Source organism: Dendropsophus ebraccatus, chromosome 12, assembly GCF_027789765.1.
Source record: "Dendropsophus ebraccatus isolate aDenEbr1 chromosome 12, aDenEbr1.pat, whole genome shotgun sequence".
Lineage (NCBI taxonomy): Eukaryota > Metazoa > Chordata > Amphibia > Anura > Hylidae > Dendropsophus > Dendropsophus ebraccatus.
Genome location: NC_091465.1, coordinates 47,378,282 through 47,403,192, shown reverse-complemented (window position 1 = coordinate 47,403,192; position 24,911 = coordinate 47,378,282). Strand labels below are relative to the sequence as shown.

The following is a 24,911-nucleotide window of genomic DNA, read 5'->3' as shown; positions in this document are numbered from 1 at the left end:
CAGGCAGACCCCGATGCTGCTATGGGACCTGTGGGGCCCATCGCAAAACAGGTGGCCTGCCTCCATGGGACACAACCAGCACACAACTGCACCACTGGATACTTGGTGCTATCAAACAGCATGGCATGACACAATGCTCTGCTCTGCCTCCTTACCCCATTGCTGCTGGCCTGGCACAATCTTTGGACCCCCCCCCCCCAACTCTACGTCCACGAACATATAACCTAAAAATGCATGATTGGAGGATTGGAAGATTGAATTTGAAGATCTCTTCTTTGTCCTCTAGAAGTTTGGGGCCCCTAGGACCAAAGGAGTTCACTCCGCAATCGCTCGAAGTATGGTGTACATTTCCCATTCATTCCTAAGGATCTGGTTTCCCCATGCATTCCTATGGGGAAAGTTGACCTTACTCTATGTGGAACTGAACAGCGGTCTTTTGCATAATAAACCCAAAATTTTTAGGGGGAGTAGAGTAGGGTTACCTCCTGAGCTTTCCACTGTATGGAGGGACCGTATGAAGGCACAGGGGAGAATTGTTGCTTTTTGGAAGCACAGGGGGCATTATTACTATATGGGGGGACATTATTGTTTTTTTTTTTTTTTAAGTTTTTTATGCAGGGTAAATAAATGATAGTTGATATCTGACACATCATGCAGAAATAATGCACATAGACATAGTTTCCTTCCTGTATGTGGGAATGTGTACAGATTCTCTGTAGCAAAACAAAAGAGGTTTCCGATAAGTGCTTCAAGGTCTGCTGGAGACCAATGTCACAGACATAGAAGAACTTGGGTTAGAAAGACAAAGCCAGAGATGTCATACAGTTGTATGGATGAATTATTACTAAGTAGCTACAATGTTCTCAATCAGAAAATTGCTATAATCAAAGCAAATTATTCAGGAGAAACTAACACACTATGTGAGGCATATGACATAAATAGGTGACACAATAGAAATGAGTCATTATCCATGCCACAGAAAATTCCAGCTTTAACCCATAATGTGCTTACCTTCAAAGTCAAAACTCATACAATGTAATACAGACAAGGAGGTATGGATCACTGGGACAACCTTAGCGGCTGCCATTGGATGGTTTCTTTAATGTCTTCTTTTATGCACTTATGGGTTACAATTTGTAGACATAAAGTTTATATTAAAGTCTGGTGATTGCTAAAATCCTGCAGCCGGCAGGGGTAGGGGGGGGAATTGATTGCAAGTAGGCACTTACTACTCCTCATGCCCGTGGTGAGTGGTGGGTGCGGCCGCGGGACCCCCACTGGGCTCAGGGATCTCCAGGGTGTCCACATCATGACCCGGCTGATGGACTGGCTTTTCAGCCAGTCAGAGGCTGGGGCGGGATGCCACTCCAGTCACTGATTGGCTGAGCGACCAGTTTAGCAGCCGGGACAGGCATTTTTATGTCTGGCTGGGGTCCCGCGGGCACGGGGAGAGGTAAGTGCCTACTTGAAATCAATTTTCCCCCTCCCCCTGCCGGCGATAGTCGGACTTCTCCTTTAAAGTTACAGTGAAGCAAAATTTATAAAGTTCTAAATTTTTACTTATACAGTACGTGACTATTAATAATTTATTCATGTAGAAGTATATTGGCATTTTAATGATAGTAGAACTTTAATACCCATCCTGTGCTTCACACCTTCTCCATAATGGCTAAGGTTATTATCATTACAATAAATGAACTTTTTTTGTAAAAAAAAAAAAAAAAAAAAAAAGAAAGAAAGAAAGAAAAGATAAAAAAGAAATAAAAGCAAAAGAGCAGCAGTGGGCGAGGAGGTTGTGTTATCCCGCAGCTTGGTAGATTTAGATCATTGCTGTATATTCATGAGAAAAAAAACATAATTATATGGTAGGGAAACCCTGTAACTAGTTCTCTCTCACTCCATTGTTTCTCCAAGAGACTTGACTTTTCTAGCGCTGCTGAAGTCAGTGGGAACTAATGCTGCTTGTCTGGACAGGAGAGCGATGTCAGTACTTCCCACGCTTTCCTATGCCTGTGATTCTCTGCCTATGAGCAATGCAGTGTCTAACAAGTTAGCATGCCCCAGATTCCCACCTGTTAAAACATGTTGTTCTGCACTGATTTTGACTCAAGTATGTAATTTTAAATACGGGGAAAAAAATGGAAGCTTTTACACCGATGCATGTCAAATAAGCTCTTATGTTACAAAGAGCATTGCTTAAACATACAAGGCTTTATTGTACCATACTTAGCTTATATTGTCACTTTTCTTCTTCTCTTTGTAGTACAGGATTGGACAGCTGTATATGATCAGCAAGCACAGCCATGAGCAAAGTTCTGATGGAGAAGGAGTAGAAGTGATTATCAATGAACCTTATGATGATCCCATCCACGGCAATGGGCAATACACTGAGAAGAGGGTCTACCTGAACAGGTGAGATATTACACTGTCATAGAGAGTGTAACCCAGTTGAGCACCACTGTCAAAATAAAATAACTCACTATACATAATTTTACTTTGATTAAATCTAAGTAGAGATTGCTTAAAATGACATGTCGACACAGGTAACTTTTCGCTGGAATATTCCAGATAACATTCTTACTCATAGCTGTGGAATCCTAAGCAGCAGCTATAGAGCTCTGTGTGGCCTCAGTACCTTCCACCTTCTCAACATTTAAAGGGATTACCTAATCCCTTCCTTGTCGACCTGGTGGTCACTCTCCAGAAATCTTAAAAACTTTACTTACTTTGCAGTGGTCATATGGGTGAGCAAAATGTTGCACCTGCAGGAGAATTAACAAAGAACTCCAGAGAACACAGGAGCATTGGCATTGGTGTGTAGAGGTTTGTTAGAACATTAGCAATCAAACAGCATCATGAAAACCAAGGAATACACCAGACAGATCAGGGAGAAAGGTAAAAGTAGAGAAGTGTAAAGCAGAGCTAGGCTAGGCTATTAAATTTATTTCCCATGCCCTGAACATATAACAAATAGGGATGAGAAAATATGAAAAGTCTCCAGGTTCCGGCATGTGGCTGAACCCGTTTGCTCAGCATTCAACTCCCGATGTCTGGACAAATTGAGTGTTGCCCTACATTTAATACCTCTTCTGCTGTCCCCTCACCTTCTGCTCTATATCTTAGACAGTTCCAAGCACTTTTTACGTTTTACCTGTACTCAGACATTGGCGTGTGACAGGCGAAGCAAAAAAAAAAGGGGGGGGGGGGTTTGTTCTGTATTGTGTGTCTGTACTTCCTGGTTGAGCAGTTCCCAGAATGCAGTACTGGTTCCAGAATGCAATGCTTTTCCTTCGGCTGTTCATCACAGTCCTACACACTGCCCATTCCATGCCCAAATCTGTTGCAATGTAGGGGACAGAACCCTGCCCCCTCTCTGCATCATCAGCCTGCACTCAGCAAACACACACAATTTGAGACAGAGGTATGGAATATTTGTCTCCTAAGGTGGGAGAGCAGAAGGAGCAGGAGACAAATGTGAATTGGCATAGAGGCCATTTTTCTTCACTTCCTGGATACATTATGTAATACATTACAGGCTTAAGTGGGAGACTTTGCCCACACTACAACTTTTTCTTTTTCTGTTTTCTACTCACCAAATTGGTCCTATATGGAAGAGTGGCGAGAAGAAAGCGAAGAAAGCAGACCCTAAGAAATCTCATTTGCAGTTTACCACAAGAAATGTAGGAGAAAGTTTAAATGAGACCGAAGATAAAGTTTATGGCCAAAATGTAAAATGCCATGGATGGTGGAAAACTAACATTGCACCCAAACACATCGCCCCAGATTTATCAAATGGTGTAAAATATAAACTGGTTTAAATGGCCCATAACAACCAATCACAGCTCAGCTTTCATTTCACCAGAGCTCAGTAAAGGGGTATTCCACCCAATTCAGTTAAAAAAAACAATTACAAAAGCAGCCCTGATGTACTTACTGTGTCCTCCTGAGTGTTTTTACACCATTCCTGCATTTCTGCATGCTCCTGTTCCCCATATCAAAGTTTTTTAAAATTATGTCATGCTTTTCAATATGGTGCTGGCCATGAGACTCCAACTCCCAGCATGCACCACACCTCCTATCCCCCCCCCCCCCTCATCCATCCTGTCATATTTTCTGTCCCTCTCCCATTTCACATTTCCTCCATGCGTTAACATCCCTCCTTCACCCATAGCTGTTTCCCCCCTCCATGTGTTCACAGCTCTCTGTCTCTCTCTTTCACCTGTAGCTGTTTCCTCCCTGTGTTCAGGTCCCTCCCCCTTTCCCCTCCCTCCCTGTATTCATATCCTGTCCCTTGTGACTCCCTGTCACTCCTGACAGGCTACATGGAACCACTGCAAAAACTGGAGCTCACTCCTGACACACTACTTGGAGCTACTGCAGGAACAGGAGCTCAGCACCTGACCTCGTCTTGTAAAGGAGGGGGGAAGAGGAGTAAACAAGACAGAGAAGTCTCAGTCTAGCAGCATTTTTGTGCTGACATGGGATGAGACACATAAAAAAATATCAAAAATGGTGCAAAGGCTGTAAGACCATCCAATTGCATATTTATTTAACTTTTTACGTACTATTAGGCTATGTGGACACAGCGTAAAAGTACAGCCGTTGTTTCAATTGGCAACAACGGACGTACTTTGTACGAAAATACAAGCTGCATGTTCTTCTACGGGATCCCACCTGGAGCGTATACACATAGTCATACACATGTCAGTTTTCTGCGGCCGCTATTCATTGAATAGCAGGTGAAGAAAACCATTTCAGTGCACACTATGAAGCGAGCAGCTGTGGCCGCTTGCTTCATAGTGTGCTATGGGGAGTTCTGATTCATCAGAACTCCACGGCCATAAAGATCATCCCGCCGGTACTGCAGATCTTTGCAGAGACCGACTGCTCCGTGCAGGGCCGGCTCCAGGTTTTTGTGGGCCCTTGGGCGACAGAACCTTAGCGGGCCCCTTTGAGGAGCAAATCATGGAGATACAGGCGAGGAAAGATTTGCAGCAGAAGAAACATGCGGCTGCTGCATATCTTTCTCCTCCGGTATCTCCTGATTTCTGTGGGTGTCACATTGCAAAAGCTATATACAGGAGAGAACTAGAAGCACCAGCATGTCCATGTTGTATATATCACAGACAGGAGCGGTATACAGGAGAACTAGAGGTCTCAGCATGTCCATGTTGTGTGTGTGTGTGTGTGTGTATATATATTACTGCAGGAGCTGTATACAGGAGAACTAGAGCCTCTAGTTCTCCTGTATACAGCTCCTGCTATGTGTATTTAACATGGACATGATGGGGCTTTTAGTTCTCTTGTATACAGCTCCTACAGTGATATATAGTAGATATACACACAATATGGACATGCTGGTGCTTTTAGTTCTCTTGTATACAGCTCCTGGAGTGATATACAATATATATATATATATATATATATATATATATATATATACATACACACACACACACACACACATGGACATGCTGAGCCCTCTGGTCTAGAGATCTCAGCATGTTCTTGTTATATATACAGTATCACAGCTGGGCCTCTACACAGAAAACTAGAAGCACCAGTACATACAGAACAGTTTCCAAAGCCTACCTGCCCTCCATCACATGTCTGAAGACATGACCAGTGACATCATGAAAGGTCCTTAATCCACCATAGCTGCTGAAAGGTTCTTCATCCCCCATAGTTGCAGCAGCCATTTGGAAGTTTTGTGCAAAGAGACAAGTGCCTGGGACTCCAGTATGTACGGACGCCCCCCCCCCCCCCTTACTGTCCCATGCGACCTCTAGGGGCCCAGTCCCCTCTGTTACTACACTTTTTTTTCCCTGACAGAGAAAAAAAAGTAGCAACAGACGGGACTGGGCCCCTAGAGGCGCTGTGGGCCCCGGCACTTACCCTAGTTGGCCGGGTGCTGACGCCGGCCCTGGCTCCGTGAGCCGGACGGGCCACAGAACGGTCGTTACAATAAACCGTGTGAACATGGTGTCAAATATTGCAAAGAATTTTTTTAGTGTAATACAGCTTTAAGATATTAAAGCTGAGCTGTGATTGGTTGCTGTGAGCAGTTTACACCAGTTTCATTTTTACTCTTGTTGATAAATTCGGGTCATCATCCCCACCATGAAACAGGATGGGGGCAGTATCATGCTGTGTGGATGCTTTCAGAGAAAGGGAAGGTGGTCAGAGTTGATGGGAAGTTGGATAAAGCTAAATACAGGGCAATCCTAGGGGAAATATTGTAGAGCTACAAAAAAACATGTGATACTGGGACAGAGATTCACCTTCCAGCAGGACAATGACCCTAAACATACAGCCAAAGCTACCATGGCATGTGGTCCAGTCATTCCATTCACAGATGCTCTCTATTCATTCTAACAGAGCTTGAGCTATTCTACTATTCAGAGAACTATAGGCAAAAAAATAGACTTTAACTGGGTTCACACTACGTATATTTCAGTCAGTATTGTGGTCCTCATATTGCAACCAAAACCAGGAGTGGATTAAAAACACAGAAAGGATCTGTTCACACAATGTTGAAATTGAGTAGATGGCCGCCATTTAATGGCAAATATTTGCTGTTATTTTAAAACAACGTCTGTTATATTGAAATAATGGCCGTTATTTACTGTTATATGGCGGCCATCCACTCAATTTCAACATTGTGTGAACATATCCTTTCTGTGTTTTTAATCCACTCCTGGTTTTGGTTGCAATATGAGGACCACAATACTGACTGAAATATACATAGTGTGAACCCAGCCCTATAGATGTGCAAAGCGGGTAGAGATATACCCCAAAAGACTTGTAGCTGTAATTGCAGGGAAAGGTGGTCCTAAAAATGGGGGCTGAATACAAATGCTTACCAGACACCACCACATTGTTATCTTTTTTAAAAAATGTGGAAAATCATTTATCATTCTCTTTACACTTCACAATTACTTGCTGCTTTGGGAGGGATTAATTAAGACAAATGTACAAGTAAGTCAGTGTAACATAAATCCCTTCCCTCATGTCCCATGGTGGATTTACGAAGAGGCACATGCCTATCAGTAAATCTGGCGAATCTGAGGCTGCCGCAAGGTGGTGGTAAGGGGCTGAGACCTCTTCAAAAGCCATACAGAGCCCTGCCTAGTCTCCAGCGAGGGATGAAGTGGGGGGGAGGGTAGAGGGCTAACCAGAGGAGTAGATATGGAAGGCGTTTATATCAGATGATATTTCGACCTCAGCCAGGGCTGCCAAACCTTTAGAAAGGTGTTATGCGTCCTGCTAGCCCAGATTGAGAGCTCCTCATGGTGTAGATTTTTGCCATGTTTTACTCATGCTTACATGCCTTCTGCCTGCGTTGCAGCACTCCTCTACCTGCTCATCAGGCTAGAAGGGCGTGCATTGGCAAAAAGGTGCAATCTGAGCCTTTTTTGCACATTTACCCCAGGTATACTATCAGTAGATATACCCCTTTGCGTGGATCCGTTTTTGATTGAAAAACCCTTTGTCTTAACTATCAACAAGGTGAGAGACTATTTGTCCTTAGTTCTATTTCCTATAAGTTTTAGTAATATGTTGGCTAGGTCTTTCTGGACCACCAAGGAAATATTTTGCACCAAATTACGTCACCAATTATGTCCTAAATAGAGATGATCGAACGGGGCCGAGGTTCAGGTTCGTACGTACCCGAACCATTGGCATTTGACTTCCGCAGCCTTCCCGTTCCATGGGGAAGGTAGAGACAGCTTGAGTACCGCCTGGTAAACCGGGATGCAGTCTATTACCTAGGCTGTATTCTTGTTTTCCAGGTGGTACTCGGGCTGTCTCCACCTTCCCCACGGAACAGGAAGGCAGCGGGAGTCAAATGCCAATGGTTCGGGTTCGTACGAACCTGAACCCAACCTTGGCCCAGTTCAATCATCTCTAGTCCTAAATAAAAAAGTAAAGAAAGAGCAAGGTAATATTGTGCCATAGATGCATGCATAGATTTATACTGTGTGCTTGCCAATGTGTTTGGCGTGTTATACAACTTAGCGCATCTTCCTCCAGCAGATACAACATTATATCCATCCATTCAGTGGTGTACCTGGCCCAGTGCGCAGATCCCTGCAGGTTTATATAACAGACCCATAGGTGCTTCATGTATATATATATATATATATACACTACCGTTCAAAAGTTTGGGGTCACCCAAACAATTTTGTGTTTTCCATGAAAAGTCACACTTCTTCACCACCATACGATGTGAAATGAATAGAAAATAGAGTCAAGACATTGAAATGGTTAGAAATAATGATTTGTTAATAATAACATTGTTTTTACATCAAACTTTGCTTTCGTCAAAGAATCCACCTTTTGCAGCCACTACAGCATTGCACACCTTTGGCATTCTAGCTATTAATCTGTTGAGGTAAGCTGGAGAAATTGCACCCCACGCTTCTAGAAGCAGCTCCCACAATTTGGATTGGTTGAATGGGCACTTCTGACGTACCATACGGTCAAGCTGCTCCCACAACAGCCCAATGGGGTTCAGATCTGGTGACTGCGCTGGCCACTCCATTACCGATAGAATACCAGCTGCCTGCTTCTGCTGTAAATAGTTCTTGCACAATTTGGAGGTGTGTTTAGGGTCATTGTCCTGTTGTAGGATGAAATTGGCTCCAATCAAGCGCTGTCCACTGGGTATGGCATGGCGTTGCAAAATTGAGTGATAGCCTTCCTTATTCAGAATCCCTTTTACCCTGTACAAATCTCCTACCTTACCAGCACCAAAGCAACCCCAGACCATCACATTACCTCCACCATGCTTAACAGATGGCGTCAGGCATTCTTACAGCATCTTTTCATTTGTTCTGCGTCTCACAAACGTTCTTCTTTGTGATCCAAACACCTCAAACTTGGATTCATCCGTCCACAACACTTTTTTCCAGTCTTCCTCTGTCCAATGTCTGTGTTCTTTTGCCCATCTTAATCTTTTTCTTTTATTGGCCAGTTTCAGATATGGCTTTTTCTTTGCCACTCTGCCCTGAAGCCCAAAATCCTGCAGCCGCCTCTTCACTGTAGATGTTGACACTGGTGTTTTGCGGGTATTATTTAATGAAGATGCCAGTTGGGGACCTGTGAGGCGTCTGTTTCTAAAACTAGAGACTCTAATGTGCTTATCTTCTTGCTTAGTTGTGCAACGCGGCCTCCCACTTCTTTTTCTACTCTGGTTAGAGCCTGTTTGTGCTGTCCTCTGAAGGGAGTAGTATACACCGTTGTAGGAAATCTTCAATTTCTTAGCAATTTCTCCCATGGAATAGCCTTCATTTCTAAGAACAAGAATAGACTGTCGAGTTTCAGATGAAAGTTCTCTTTTTCTGGTCATTTTGAGCGTTTAACTGACCCCACAAATGTGATGCTCCAGAAACACAATCTGCTCAAATGAAGGTCAGTTTTGAAACTTCTGTAACGAGCTAGACTGTTTTCTGATGTGTGAACATGATTGCACAAGGGTTTTCTAATCATCAATTAGCCTTCTGAGCCAATGAGCAAACACATTGTACCATTACAACACTGGAGTGATAGTTGCTGGAAATGGGCCTCTATACACCTATGTAGATATTGCACCAAAAACCAGACATTTGCAGCTAGAATAGTCATTTACCACATTAGCAATGTATAGAGTGTATTTGTTTAAAGTTAGGACTAGTTTAAAGTTATCTTCATTGAAAAGTACAGTGCTTTTCCTTCAAAAATAAGGACATTTCCATGTGACCCCAAACTTTTGAACGGTTGTGTATATATGCTTATTTTTATACATGCCTTGATAATATGGCATTTGATGGAACATGACGAAAAAGTTCTATATGCTTGTGTATAAACACTGAAGCACATAAAGGTACAGTAGGGCCTACTACACCTCTATGGTGTCATTTTGAAGTTGAGCAAGGCCACAATCTAATCAATAGCAGAAGTGATATATTTACCATATCAAACAATACTCATTATTCTTAATCCCTATTTATATTCAAATTATATCAATTTGTATGAGTATATAGTTGCATCACATTTTGTCTGCTTTTACCCATTAAGCCTTCTAAATGAATCCATGATAACCAATAATAGTGATAAAAAATGATAATACACACAGTTTGACATTCTGCTGCTTTTAAGTGTAAATCCATCGCTAACAGCAGAACATCACAAGTTGACGTTTTGACCATATTCAAATTATCCTTGATGTCAAAAATCTATAAAGTATTAGGAGAAGAGCAGCGACTGTAGTGAGCTGTAACAGTAGGAGAGCATTAAACATATTACATCTCTCCGACACCTCACAGTTTGTTCCAGAATAGCTGAAAGGAACTCATCGTGAGTACACTGCGCTGGAGATGTCAATTGCAAACATACTGCAAAGACTCTGACTCATTCTCTTTGTATAAAAGTAGATGAGTGAAGACTAAAAATCTGCTAAAACTAGGAAAAAAAGATGACTATTAATTTGCCCCGCTGCCTCTGAACTAGTGACATGCATGAATGCTCACCCAGGTCAATCATTCACAGAGTACAAAATGAATGTATGTCACAATCATTACCTGGCAAAAAATAGTGTCCACATTTGGATGAAAGGATTATAAGAAGTAGTGAGAGAATTATAGCTTGTTTGCTGTAACATTGTGCTTTATCTCAATAGATTATATACACACAGTGTGAGTTATAAGGATAATAGGAGTTACCAAGGCTTCCAGGGTTTGTGTAGAGGGCATCGAGGGTCACTGGAAAGAAAAAAGTTTATTTTTATGTAAAGGTAGTAGAGGGATTTTGTCTACAAGAGCTCCATAAAACGGATTGGCAATACCCAGATGCACGCAGCTGTTTCCCTATGTTCTAAAAGTTTCTACAGAATAGAAGCAGCATGCTGATTTATACTATTGCTCATAGCAGACATACTGGTATAGAGAAATGGAGGGCTTGGAACCCCTATGAAGAGAGAGGGAGCTCCCAGAAGTGATGACATTTGGTAGGAATAAAATCTGTGCCTGCCCAGCACATTCAATACAACTATTATCACTACGCAGGTGCGAGCTGCCATAACAGAAAAATGTAACAACACACTGCAATATAATATAGATAGATTAAGGATGGCAGATTAAGAATTCAGAATATAGATTTAGAATGGCAAAACTGCTATAGAAAAAAGAGGTTCACAGGGTAATTAGCAGTGAGCTTGGATATGGCTGCAATAAGAAATAAAGAAATAAGAACATATACTGGTCACACTAGTTTTTTGGAGGCTGTCGTATAGTCTGTGTATATGTGGTGGTGGTATATGGTCTATGGCACCTGTTACACAGGACAATGAGCAGTGAGGTTCTATGCAGCTGTACTGCAAATAACAGCAATATAATGTACAACAGCAGCAGCACCAGCCACAAAGAAATATAATAGTACTGAGGACTTCTTAGGGGTCTGTGTGCACCACCTGCTGTCCCCTTTCTGCCAGCAGCCGATCACCACAGTGTGCTGCTAAAATCGTCGTAGATGCACTTCAAGTCCCAGCCAGCAGTCTGGAGTAAAAAAAAATAAAATAAAGATTTTAAGCCCTTAAAAGGGCTGTTGGCTTTTTTTTCTAGTATTCCCTGTCTACTGGAACGCTAATTCCCTCCCTAAAGCTCTCCCTGACCAGCAGCAGCTCTGTCCCTAATCTCTTCCAGCATGCATGTGAGCTGAGCCTCGGCGGCCGAGATTTTTATATGGCAGGGTCATCTGATCTGGCCAACCAATCGCTGCTATCGACATGTATGGGTCCCACGTGATTGCAGGATGTACCAGTCTCCCGCATGTTGATTGGCTGAGAAATTGCGCCCAAACTTACAAGAAACGGATGATGAGATTTTCTCGAGTATCGCGAGATGCTCGTCCGAGTAACGAGTACCATCGAGTACCCTAATACTCCACTTAAAGTTCTTCCGGTCCACAGGTGGGCTCTGCTAGAAATTCCACGAGAATTACTCAGCGTGAACGGGCCCTTCTAAGGCAATTCAGTATTCTTTGACCTTCCATGTCATTCCATGCTGTGATGGGGCTTTCCCTGTTGGAGCTAGGCAGTGCACATAAACATACAATATAATATTTTGATATTGTGCAGTGTCAATAATTGAGAAGATAAAATGAATGACAGGATAACATTATTTGTGCTGGTTTGAGACCAGAGGTAAATACACAACATGGGAGGACGGGACTGTGTACATCTGTTCATTTTTCTACATGAGCAATCAGCAGGTTTTAGAAACAGATTGAATGTGACATTAGTGTGACAGTGGAATGCATGCTTTATGTTAAGATGTTAATAATAACTCAAGGAAGCAGACATGTTTCAGACATTTATCCCCATACACATGGCTAGATAGCAATTTTATGCGTCAACATGTGCAGCCTTGCATTAAGGACACAATGGATTAACCTAACTGTGAAGAGAAATGCACCGTTGTTATGAGCATTAACAGTTGACTTGAAATCTCTGCTGTTTATGTAACAGGAGGATTTAGAAACATGTATCGTATCAGTCTCAAATGTGAATCTGTTCATCACAACCATGATGAATAAATAAATGTATGTATGCGGACGTAGCTGCATTAAAACAATGGTTATTTTTCCCTTATGTAATGTAATTTATTTGTATATTTAGAATGTTTTAATCAATTATAAATGAGTTCTGCAACTAAATGTTTTAAACTACTTAATAGAGCAAAAATAAATAAATTAATAAAACTTGTCTAAAAAATATCCAACATAAAATAACTATACAAAATGCAATATATATAAAAAAAGAAAGAAAGACCCTAAACTACCTCTCTTAAGGGTGCATTTACACAGAAAGATTATCTGACAGATTATCTGCCAAAGATTTGAAGTCAAAGCCAGGAACAGACTGTAAACAGGGATCAGGTCATACCTAAGGTGCTGACAGTGTGCTGTAGCTAGTAGTCCCCTAGTAAGCATGATACCTTTTGGCATTTGTCAGTGGATTATGCACAATCCTACTGTAATGAAGTGTCAAAGTGTTGTTTGTGCCACACTGACACACCTTACCACTCCTTACTCTGCCTGGCCTCCTGCTGCCCAGCCTCCTGCTCACTCAGCTGTCAGCCAGTGTCTCTGATTGCAGATCAGTCCTCTGAAGGCAGGTTATGTCTGAAAGAAACACTCAGATATAGTTGAATCTCTGACCCCTAATGGAGCTGTGGTCTAGGGTTAACTCACCCGTCTAGAGACCTGCCAGCAGGTCATGCTTTCGTTCAAATTCCCATTGAAATTAAGTGAATGGTCACCATTTAATGGCAAATAATGGCCGTTATTTCAAAACAACAGCAGATGTTTTTAAATAATGGCCGTTATTTGCCATTAAATGATGGCTATCGGCTCAATTTCAACAGTTTGTGAACAAAGCCTTTCTGTGTTTTCAATCCACTCCTGGTTTTGGTTGCAAAATACTGACCAAAATACTGAGCAAAAATACTTTGTGTGAACACAGCCTTAAAAATTATACAATATTGAAGAAAAAAAGAAAAAAAAATACATTTATTCCATGTCCATCAGGGGAGTTGAACCAGAGAATAAACTGCTGCAGGTCTCTAGACAGGTGATTTACCCCTAGACCACACGTCAGATATTCAACCATACCTGGAGTGTTTCTTTTAGACATAAACTGCCTACAGAGGACTGATCTGCAATCAGAGACACTGACTGACAGCTGAGCAAGCAGAAGGATGGGCAGCATAATTTATTCATGAAGAGGAGGTAGGCGGAAGGAGTAGTGAGGTGTGCCAGAGTGTGGCACAAACAACACTTTGAAACTTCTTTACAGTAGGATTGCACATAATCCACTGCATGGAAAAATTATTAAAAGGCACCATGCTCACTAGGGGACTGCCAGCACACTGTCAGTGTCAGGAATGTGCAGTAGCATGGTGTGAACTAGGCCTGTTTTTTTGTTTTTGTGTGACACACCCGATTGCTTTTCAGCTTCCGGCAATGCAAGAGTTGCACTGAACTCTGCTAGCCTTGATTGCCACACCTGAGCAACTCTGTTTGATTGACGTGTTTCTCTGCCTGCCTGCAACCTGGAGGATCAGAGCGCCGGTCCAATGGGGATCCCGACCGGCTCTTGATCCTCATAAAAGAAAGCTGAGCCAGTCTCACAGCGCTGGCTATTAAGGTTCATACCCTAATCCCAGTTCCCTATTTCTACTCCTGCGATCCCCGTTCCTAATCCCTCTGCTTGTTTGACCTGTTATCTGACCTTCCGCCTGACCTCTGACTATTCGATTGTTACCTGACTTTATACCGCATTGTCCGTTTGGTTTGGACCTTGGCTTGTCGATTTCCCTTTATGTTTGTTCGTCTGTCTTGTTTCGTGTAACACGTATACTAGTACAGGGACCGCCTTCATGGTTGTCCGCAGCTACCTAGGGCCGTTTGAGGCAAGTAGGTAGGGACAGTGGGTGGGCACAGCATCAGGGCTCATTGTCGTGTCTTGTCCCTACCTCCCCTGTCCTGACAGTTATCACCTTAGAAATTGCTCGGGGGCTGACAAATTCTCTTGAACTGCTTGTGTGCGCCTAATAATCTATAGATTACTTCCAGCAAGTTACATAAATACATCTTTAGCTATGAGTTCCCTGAAGGCTGCTTTTAAAACTCCCCCTCCCTGACAAGCTCTGCCATCCTGTACATCATAGTGTGCTGCTAAAAATATATAATATGTGATTCCATACAGTAGCTGCAGTCATGCAGCTCCCCTGGTTCACACTACTTGTATCTTCTTTAGTCTGCCCTGTGAGCTGCAGCCTGGCACTGCTGTCTTGCTTCTCAAGAACTCGTGCTGAAGGTGCACCTCATCTGATACTCTACAGTGCAAGTTAGGGGATGGGATTTTTGTCATTGCTCTATCACTTGCTGTACTTGATAATACGCTACCTCTCTGTCTCTAAAAAGTCAGAAGCATCATGGGAAATGTAGACTGTGTAAGAAAAGCCTTATCACAGGGGAAAAAGAAGATGGCAGGCAACCCAGGCATTATTATTATTATTATTATTATTATTATTATTATTATTATTATACCATTTTGGGGGTTGCTTTACACTAACAGGAAGATTATGGTGTGAAGTAAAAAAGAAACTGGCTTTGAAGAAGGATTTGACGGAACAAAGCCTAGGAGGTTCGATATAGGTCAACCTCCATCAAAACTTGGCAATGAAGCAAATGACTTTCTGTTAGAGCACACAGAACATATTTTTGGTTAGTGCACACATCATTCCTTATTGATGTTCTGGCCTATATTTTCACTGCAGATAAAAAAAGGCTTGTCCTATTTGTATTGCTGTAGATTGGGCCTTTAAATAATTCTTCTCGTCCTAATATAATATACTTTTTGTGCTTCTTTTTTTTCTCTTTATGTTCATCACAAATCTTTTTTCACTACAATGGTTTTTGAGAGAGTACCCCACCCAACAATTTCTCAGGGAGATGGGTAAATGTAGTCTGCTGCTTCATCTTAGAATATTGTGTAGTGTAATCTGAAATCTGTCAAAATGTCAGACTCAACTTGTACATTTCTAGAAGCTTAATAGCTTGGAGATCAAGAGGAAATGAAAGCTCAGGGCTACTAAAACAATACACATTGTCTCAGTTTCAAATGTTGGCAAATTTAATTAACCATAATTATTTCTCTTTGAGTGAAAAAATATCCAAGGAAGTACTCACTGAAGAGTTTCAATGAGTTCAGTGATTACTGTGTTTTGTTGGTCCACTTGTCATTGCCCCTATTAGCCAGAATCCTGCTCCACACAGAGGAGGGGCAAATATCCCGAAACAGCTGTCTGTGGATGGATGCCTGGCTTTGGCAAACCCTTGTCATGTCGCAATACTCACAACAGACTTTGACACAAAAGGGGTCACCCTGGTATTTCCCTATTTATCTTCCAATACTCACAACCGAGTGGGACTTAAGGGGCTACGTATCAGGGTGGTTTGTTGATCTACCCACTGGGAGGCACCCCTTAGCAACAGGTTTTCCTTCCCTGGAGGAATATCTGCCTATTCCCTTTTTTTAGACTCGCAACTTAGGCTCCATGGAACCCCTTTTTTGCATATTATATCTGTATGTCTGGACGTTTTTCTTGGTAAGCACAGATAATAAAGATTTTGAACGTAAGTTGTTTGGCCAGAATGCTGTAACATAGTATATTCACCATACCGATTCCCTGATTCTCTCATCTGATGCTTCCCGGGTTCACTATTGGTCTCTGGTACCTGTTCACTCTGGACACAGGACCAGGGAAGCATCTAAAACAAAGCAGTGTGGGATCTGTAAGATAAGTATGACTACTTTTATCAGTTTACAACATCATGAAGTGTATTAAAACAAAAATTATATGGCCGGATTCCCTCTTAAAATGTTGAACTTTGGACATCATCTTGTAATTCTTTTAAGAACCAATTTTACTTTGTTATTCATTAACCTTTTACTAGCTATGCTTTATATTGAGCTGTAACGTTAAAAATAGCAAAGTAAAACCTGGCATGCCTTATATGCTTCTACGACCTTTTTGTAAGCTGGTTCTGTTTATATTCAGTGGGAACTTTAAATAGTTTACCAAGTGTTTGCCTCAAATAAATCTAACTGTATTCCTATAATTGAACAGGTTTTTGGCAGACAATTTTGGGTGTTGAATTTTTGGCATAGTTGAGAAAACTGTGTATCAAGGTATACCAGCCAAACAGTGGTCTACAGTAGTGCTTCTTAAACTGTGAGGCGGGCCTCACCAGTGAGGTGCCCCCTAGTTGTTGGTGAGGCCCAGCTGGGGAGCCAGTTTTCACAAAAGTAACTATGATCTGCGCCGTCCTTTTGATGTTTGCAAAAAATCTCCATGTTAGCAACATTATTAATTCATTTTGTACTTGCTTTATTAGCATATAGAGCTTGGGAGACGGGTGAAAGCTAGCCCTAGCATTATTTTCAGCTTTTAAATGGAGTTTCACCACAGATGGTGAGGCCCAATCATCTTCTTGGTCAGTCTAGTGAGGCACAGGCATTGCCTTGGTCTGTTGTGTGAGGCTCCAGTAGAAAAAGTTTGAGAAGCACTGGTCTAAAGAACACTTATTGGCATACACTCCAATTTTAAAGCCTATGGGCAGTCTTAATAAATAGTCATGCACATAGTTACAACCTTAGATATTTGCATGTGATTAATGCACCTACTAGTTGGTATAGAGAAAATCTGGTTCATTGATGAATTCTTTGTTACATTGATTATTTTTTATTGTACTCTTTCAGCAAATTGCCAACATGGGTGAGAGGATTTGTGCCAAAGATATTCTACATCACAGAAAAAGCTTGGAACTACTATCCCTATACTATAACAGGTAACAAAAAGCACACTTCCTAATGGAATACTCATTAGGAATAGACATTGTGAATATGTGAATGTATAGGTCATGTAAAAGCAAGCCTTAAGGAAATGGAATATGTTAAATAGGGTTCAAAGCCATTTGAGGGTGTGTGTACTGTTGCTGTACATCACCTTTCATTTGTATTGTATCCCATCAGTGTAGCCCCAGTCTTTGCAATGGATATGAAGATAAACAAGCGTTGATATATTTACCATGAAAATATGAACACGCTTTTGGGTGGCATATTGATAGGAGACAAAGGTGTTACTCTTGGAGCAGACTACTTGCCATACACACAGGGGCGTAGCTAGGATTTGTGGGGCCCCAGAGCAAAAAAATGTATGGAGCCTCATGAATCCTGTACGGAACCCCCGCCCCCCGTGATGCACATACTCACAGGACCCAGCAGGCAGCGCAGTCTTGCAGCATTCCGTTCTCCCAGACTCCTGTGCCGGGGAGCTGGGAGAATGGAATGACGCAGGACTGTGCCGGCCCCCAGGTCCTGTGAATATGTACATCACGGGATGTGGCTGGAGGTGCAATGATGCCTCCAGACATAAGAGAGACTGGCAGGACAGGGAGCCCTGCCAGTGTGCGCTGTGAGCCATGTCATCTTGATAATTGATTAGCACCTGACATTTACTTCATCTAAACTGATTAACCATTTTCATCCCTCACAAAACCATAAAGGCAAACCACACTTAACCAGGTGGGCCCCGACACCCCTGCAGCAAGGGCCCCATAGCAGTTGCATGGTCTGCCTCTATGGTAGCTATGGCACTGCATACACATTTATAAAAACGTATTAGTCAAAACCTGAAATTTCAGCAAGATCAGCCAACCATCTAATGTGTATGGGAGCTTATGATTCTTCCTTGATATTAGGTAAATATTTGTGGTTGGATTTGTTCTCAGAAAGACAAGCTTAGCCAAGACAAGATAGCATATGTAAAGTGGTATTGGGAGAGATAGTTGGCTAAATGAGTGGGTACCCAACATGTATTATAAGTATATAGCCAGCTTTAAAGCCTTACTATCATTTAAAAAAAAAAAAAACTTTTGATATGTCACAACAGGAGTGAAGTGCTCAGCTAAGTTCTTTTCTCTACATCTCTTTTGTCCTGCAGGGCATGGTTTATATAGAATGCCCATATCCTATTAAAAAATGCTTAGCTAAACACTACTTCCCACTGATTCTATTAATAGTTGGATTTTCACACCCAGACCCCATCTGATCAAACATTTTGACATGTCTCTATGATAAATCTTGAAAGTGATTGGAATGCTTTAAGTTTGGTTTTGGTTGTTGCACCTCAAGCAGCTGGATCTAGCAAAAAGGTTAGGTTTAGTGTAATGTTCAGCTATAAAAGGGATCCACAATGGGTCGTCATACAAATGTACATTTGTACTTTCATAAAATACTCCTTCCTGTTCATTTTCATTCATTTGCAAATATTTATTATTATTTTTTCTTCTGAAGAAAAATAAAAAAACAAAATGCAAGGGAATCAATTTTGAGTGATGCTTTAAAGGATTCTATTAGTTTGACTGCTATGAGCAGAATCACTCAGCTGTTATATTGAAATATCTCTAGCATTATAGTTATTTAGAACATATTACCACAGCAAGTATTCAAGGCTTCAGCATCTAATTTACTGAGAAGGAACAGTTCACTTTGCATTCTAAAATTGCATTATATTGTTTAGAATAGCTACCTAGGTCCAAAGACTTCACGTCAGTTCTGTGAACCATGTAACAATGGCTTTATTACACCTCACTTAGGTGCTGACAGTCGGTAATATATAGATATGTTCACACACGGTGGATAAGTACTTTTGGCATAGGTCTGACTTGTTTTTTTTACTGTATAGAAAAAAACTGTCCCGCTAATATTTTGCAAAACAACAGGAAACCACAAACATTTATGGTAAAATAGATATTAAACAATAATTATTTGTGGGTTGAAATTGAAAAAAGTGTTAATAGGCTGTTCTCTGTGTGCTACAACTGTTTTCTCTGTATGCTACAACTGACTCTGTGTGCTACAACTGTTTTCTCTGTGTGCTACAACTGACTCTGTGTGCTACATCTGTTTTCTCTGTGTGCTACAACTGACTCTGTGTGCTACATCTGTTTTCTCTGTGTGCTACAACTGACTCTGTGTGCTACATCTGTTTTCTCTGTGTGCTACAACTGACTCTGTGTGCTACATCTGTTTTCTCTGTGTGCTACAACTGACTGTGTGCTACATCTGTTTTCTCTGTGTGCTACAACTGACTCTGTGTGCTACATCTGTTTTCTCTGTGTGCTACAACTGACTGTGTGCTACATCTGTTTTCTCTGTGTGCTACAACTGACTCTGTGTGTTACATCTGTTTTCTCTGTGTGCTACAACTGACTGTGTGCTACATCTGTTTTCTCTGTATGCTACAACTGACTCTGTGTGCTACATCTGTTTTCTCTGTGTGCTACAACTGACTGTGTGCTACATCTGTTTTCTCTGTGTGCTACAACTGACTGTGTGCTACATCTGTTTTCTCTGTGTGCTACAACTGACTCTGTGTGCTACATCTGTTTTCTCTGTGTGCTACAACTGACTCTGTGTGCTACATCTGTTTTCTCTGTGTGCTACAACTGACTCTGTGTGTTACATCTGTTTTCTCTGTATGCCACAACTGACTCTGTGTGTTACATCTGTTTTCTCTGTGTGCTACAACTGACTCTGTGTGTTACATCTGTTTTCTCTGTGTGCTACAACTGACTCTGTGTGTTACATCTGTTTTCTCTGTGTGCTACAACTGACTGTGTGCTACATCTGTTTTCTCTGTATGCTACAACTGACTGTGTGCTACATCTGTTTTCTCTGTGTGCTACAACTGACTGTGTGCTACATCTGTTTTCTCTGTATGCTACAACTGACTGTGTGCTACATCTGTTTTCTCTGTGTGCTACAACTGACTGTGTGCTACATCTGTTTTCTCTGTATGCTACAACTGACTCTGTGTGTTACATCTGTTTTCTCTGTATGCCACAACTGACTCTGTGTGTTACATCTGTTTTCTCTGTGTGCTACAACTGACTCTGTGTGTTACATCTGTTTTCTCTGTGTGCTACAACTGACTCTGTGTGTTACATCTATTTTCTCTGTGTGCTACAACTGACTGTGTGCTACATCTGTTTTCTCTGTGTGCTACAACTGACTCTGTGTGTTACATCTGTTTTCTCTGTGTGCTACAACTGACTGTGTGCTACATCTGTTTTCTCTGTATGCTACAACTGACTCTGTGTGCTACATCTGTTTTCTCTGTGTGCTACAACTGACTGTGTGCTACATCTGTTTTCTCTGTGTGCTACAACTGACTGTGTGCTACATCTGTTTTCTCTGTGTGCTACAACTGACTCTGTGTGCTACATCTGTTTTCTCTGTGTGCTACAACTGACTCTGCTACATCTGTTTTCTCTGTGTGCTACAACTGACTCTGTGTGTTACATCTGTTTTCTCTGTATGCCACAACTGACTCTGTGTGTTACATCTGTTTTCTCTGTGTGCTACAACTGACTCTGTGTGTTACATCTGTTTTCTCTGTGTGCTACAACTGACTCTGTGTGCTACATCTGTTTTCTCTGTATGCCACAACTGACTCTGTGTGTTACATCTGTTTTCTCTGTGTGCTACAACTGACTGTGTGCTACATCTGTTTTCTCTGTGTGCTACAACTGACTCTGTGTGTTACATCTGTTTTCTCTGTATGCTACAACTGACTCTGTGTGTTACATCTGTTTTCTCTGTATGCTACAACTGACTCTGTGTGTTACATCTGTTTTCTCTGTGTGCTACAACTGACTCTGTGTGTTACATCTGTTTTCTCTGTGTGCTACAACTGACTCTGTGTGCTACATCTGTTTTCTCTGTATGCTACAACTGACATTATCTTAAAAATGTAAATCTCCTGATGAACATATACTGACCTTTTACATTTAATTTAATTTTTTAATCTCTGAAGAGCTCATTTTTTGAACTGTGATCTGCAGTTTTCATGGTGACATTTTTTTCTGGAATATGACATTTTCTTCCTTTTTTTTTAATTGTTTGTTTCCCCCTAGGGGACTTGAATATGTGGCCACTTGGCAGCTAGTACAGTACATTACAATGTATTTATAATCCAGTGTCCTGTCAAGCTGCACTTCACTGCACTGCATTTCACCCTCTGCCTATAGTTAATAAAATAATAAAATAGTTAATAAGGTTGAAAGAAGACATCCATCAGGTTCAACCTATAGAAACCCTACTGTGTTGATCCAAAGGAAGGCAAAAACCCTGAGGCAGACGACAATTGTCCCATCACAGGGAGAAAATTCCTTCCCAACTCCAATGGCGATCAAAATAATTCCTGGATCAACGTATCATAAGAAATCTAATGCCCATATCTTGTAATATTATATTGTTCAAGAAAAGCATCCAGGCCTCCCTTAAACTTATTTAATGAATCAGCCATGACAACATCATGTGGCAGAGAGTTCCATAGTCTCACTGCTCTTACAATAAAGAATTCCTCTCTTCTTTTCTCATATTAAAAAGAACAGATTAAAAAGAAGTGGACCCAATACTGACCCTTGTGGTACTCCACTGGTAACTGTGACCCAATCTGAGTATGCCCCATCAATGACCACCCTTTGTTTCCCATCTTTGAACTAGTTATCCATTTACATATATTTTCCCCTAGTCCCAGCATCCTCATTTTATAGACAAACCTTTCATGCGAGTATCAAATGCCTTTGAAAAGACCAGATACATGGCAGACTGTAACAGGTGATCTGTCAAGACAGCCTGAGTGGTCTTCTGTAGGCTGCCATGAGAGCCGATTGACACCCCTCAATGCATTACAAGAGAGACAAATCCACCAGAGCCTCTTAAAAATTGTGTATGAGCTTGAGGTCTGGGGTCTAATCTAGCAACTCTGCCTCACTGTCATTCAACCATTTCTTCACCAATCTCAATGTATTCTTTGGGCCATGGTACACTATGGTACACTACGTCTTCTTTTTATACCTATAGTACTAAGTGTACGTAGTGACTCACATATAGCACACATGGATCCTGGTCAACTATCCAACACTTTTGGCTGTGAAACAAGCCCATATCCTGCACCAGATTTCACAGTTCCTTCAATCTCCCGATCGGTTTTCCCTTGATTTTTGCAGACCCACTTTTACCCGTCTATTCGCTTTTATCTCATCGCTCCAAATGACTCGTTTCCAATCTTCTAATGTCCACTTCTTATACTTTTTTTTTTTTGACATAACAGTATCTGATGATCTGACGATCACAGCCAACAATAAAAATGACTGCTTGTTAGGATCTGTGTCTTCTTACCAGGCTTGGCTTTATAGAACGTTTCTTTGATACCCAACTCTTTCATTATATTATTATGTTGCAGTCAAATAACAATGTGCACAATATGGCTTAATTAGGATGAGTAATTGTAGACTAATCCGAAACATTAAAGAGCAGATAAACAAATGCGTATGCAAATCCAATGTAATATTTATTACCCTCCATTCATTAACACGCTTAAAGAAGCAAATGAACATAGTCTCACATACAGTAAGTGCCACACTTCTTAAATTCACTATGTTACAGTAGCATATGGAATGGAAAAAAGCACCTTGGCCATTGTTCCCCCAACTCTCTTCCTGTGCTTTTAGCTGACCAACACCAACCTCAGCATCCCCCATTTCTCATGAATATTACACATACAGTACCTCTACTCCTGGCATAACTACTTCTCTCTTCTATTATTTACCTCTTTCCATTAAAAGATACAAACATGCTTGGTCGAGTGTATGTTTACAGTGAAGCTGATACAGAGATAGTTGGCAGCCAACAGCATTCTCATGAGTAAGTCCACGAGAAGCCTGGCAGCGCTGGAAGGACAATATGGGAATCAGGAGGCACAGTTTATTGCCTGACACTCTTACTTTCAAAGCCTGTAATGGAAAATTCAGACTTGAAAACAACTTAGATACAGTATAAGCTTTACAGGTTTTCGTTCAGAAGTTTTACAGCTATCCATTAGAATGATAAAATCGGGCACTAAAATGAATGTGGTTATAACATCAATACATGATAAATATTAGTGCCAGAAGATTTATACCAGCAGATAGCCATCAGACGTAAACAGATAGGGTTTTTTCTCTTTGTTTCTTTTCTTCTTTACCATTGTTTTTGTGTTTTTCATCTTCTGTTTTTAGTTTTTATTTGTTAATAATACTGCTTTAAGAACTTCACAAGCCCTTCTTGACATATGTAGTATATGAGCACTTGTTGATGTAAAGTGATGCATTTTTATGGGTTCCGGATGTTGCTGAATTGCTCGATATTAGCAATTTTGTGTTTTACTGGCATTTAACACCTCTTTTATTAAAAAATTTAATTTTTCTTTGCCTCCATGTTTAATTTTAAAAATCAGAAATTGAAGAAAAAGAAAATGAGACCAATTTTGGCTGCATTTAATCTTCACTAATGCTAAGATATGAGAGACAGAATAAACAATTAGTGACCCTCAGTGCCACTGCCGGAGGCCTGACATTTTACAATGCTTATTTTGGCATCTATGTCTTCTACTACATTGACTACTGTAGTGTTGGCATTTGAGTATGCGATTAAAACCATCTTCTGGTAACTAAGAGTAATTTAACCCCTAAGAGTCACAATAAAACTGAAATGTCCCTCCTGAACATGTCACTTTTTATAGTAGATAATAAAGTGTACCTGTCATATTTTTTTGTTTGGTTGGTCATATGCAACCCAGTAATTTGCAGATAGACTTTTTGTAGTAGTTTTTATTGTAAAATATTTTTTCGGTGTTTATACAAATGAAATTATATAAAATATGTTAAGACTTTTTTTTATATGTCTTTGTACTTTTTGACAATAAAAATAGTACTACTGCAGTGGTACAAAATATGCACATGCATTGTGTTTTTTTTTTTACATTTTTGCTGTGCACTTTTTTGCAATCTTTATTTTTCCAAATGTTTAGTCCCCCTAGGAGACATTATAATGTGATCTTGTGATCATTTGCATGATGATTTGATATCCTCAATATACCAAAGCATTACTGCTTGGCAGTGTTAAAATCACAGACAATATATTAGATCATACCTCCATCATGGCTTAATAGGCATATAGTCACAGCAGACATTGCAGAGTGCCGACAGATCAACTGATCAACAGCTGCTGTGCAGGAAGTGCAGTCTGACACAGTGCTCTCTGCTGCCACCTCTGTCCGTGTGAGGAACTGTCCAAAACAGGAAAGCTTTTCTATGGGGATTTGCTACTACTCTGTAAAGTTCCTGTTATAAACATGGAGGTGGCAGCAGGTTGGAGATTTCTAAATAGAAGTAAATTACATATCTGTACCATTTTCTGAAACCAGATGATTTGATTTTTTTAATTTACTGAAGTACCCCTTTAAGCGACAACTTTC

At 40.9% G+C, this 24,911-nt stretch overlaps 1 protein-coding gene across 1 annotated transcript in view; it reads left to right on the top strand.

The window, feature by feature from the left end:
* LOC138769569 (cytoplasmic phosphatidylinositol transfer protein 1-like) overlaps window positions 1–24,911 on the top strand; it is a 108,153-nt gene that overhangs the window by 52,821 nt on the left and 30,421 nt on the right. The window contains exons 2-3 of the mRNA XM_069948132.1: window positions 2,264–2,412; window positions 17,306–17,394. Of these exons, the coding sequence (XP_069804233.1) occupies window positions 2,264–2,412; window positions 17,306–17,394 (238 nt within the window). The remainder of the gene's footprint in view (window positions 1–2,263; window positions 2,413–17,305; window positions 17,395–24,911) is intronic.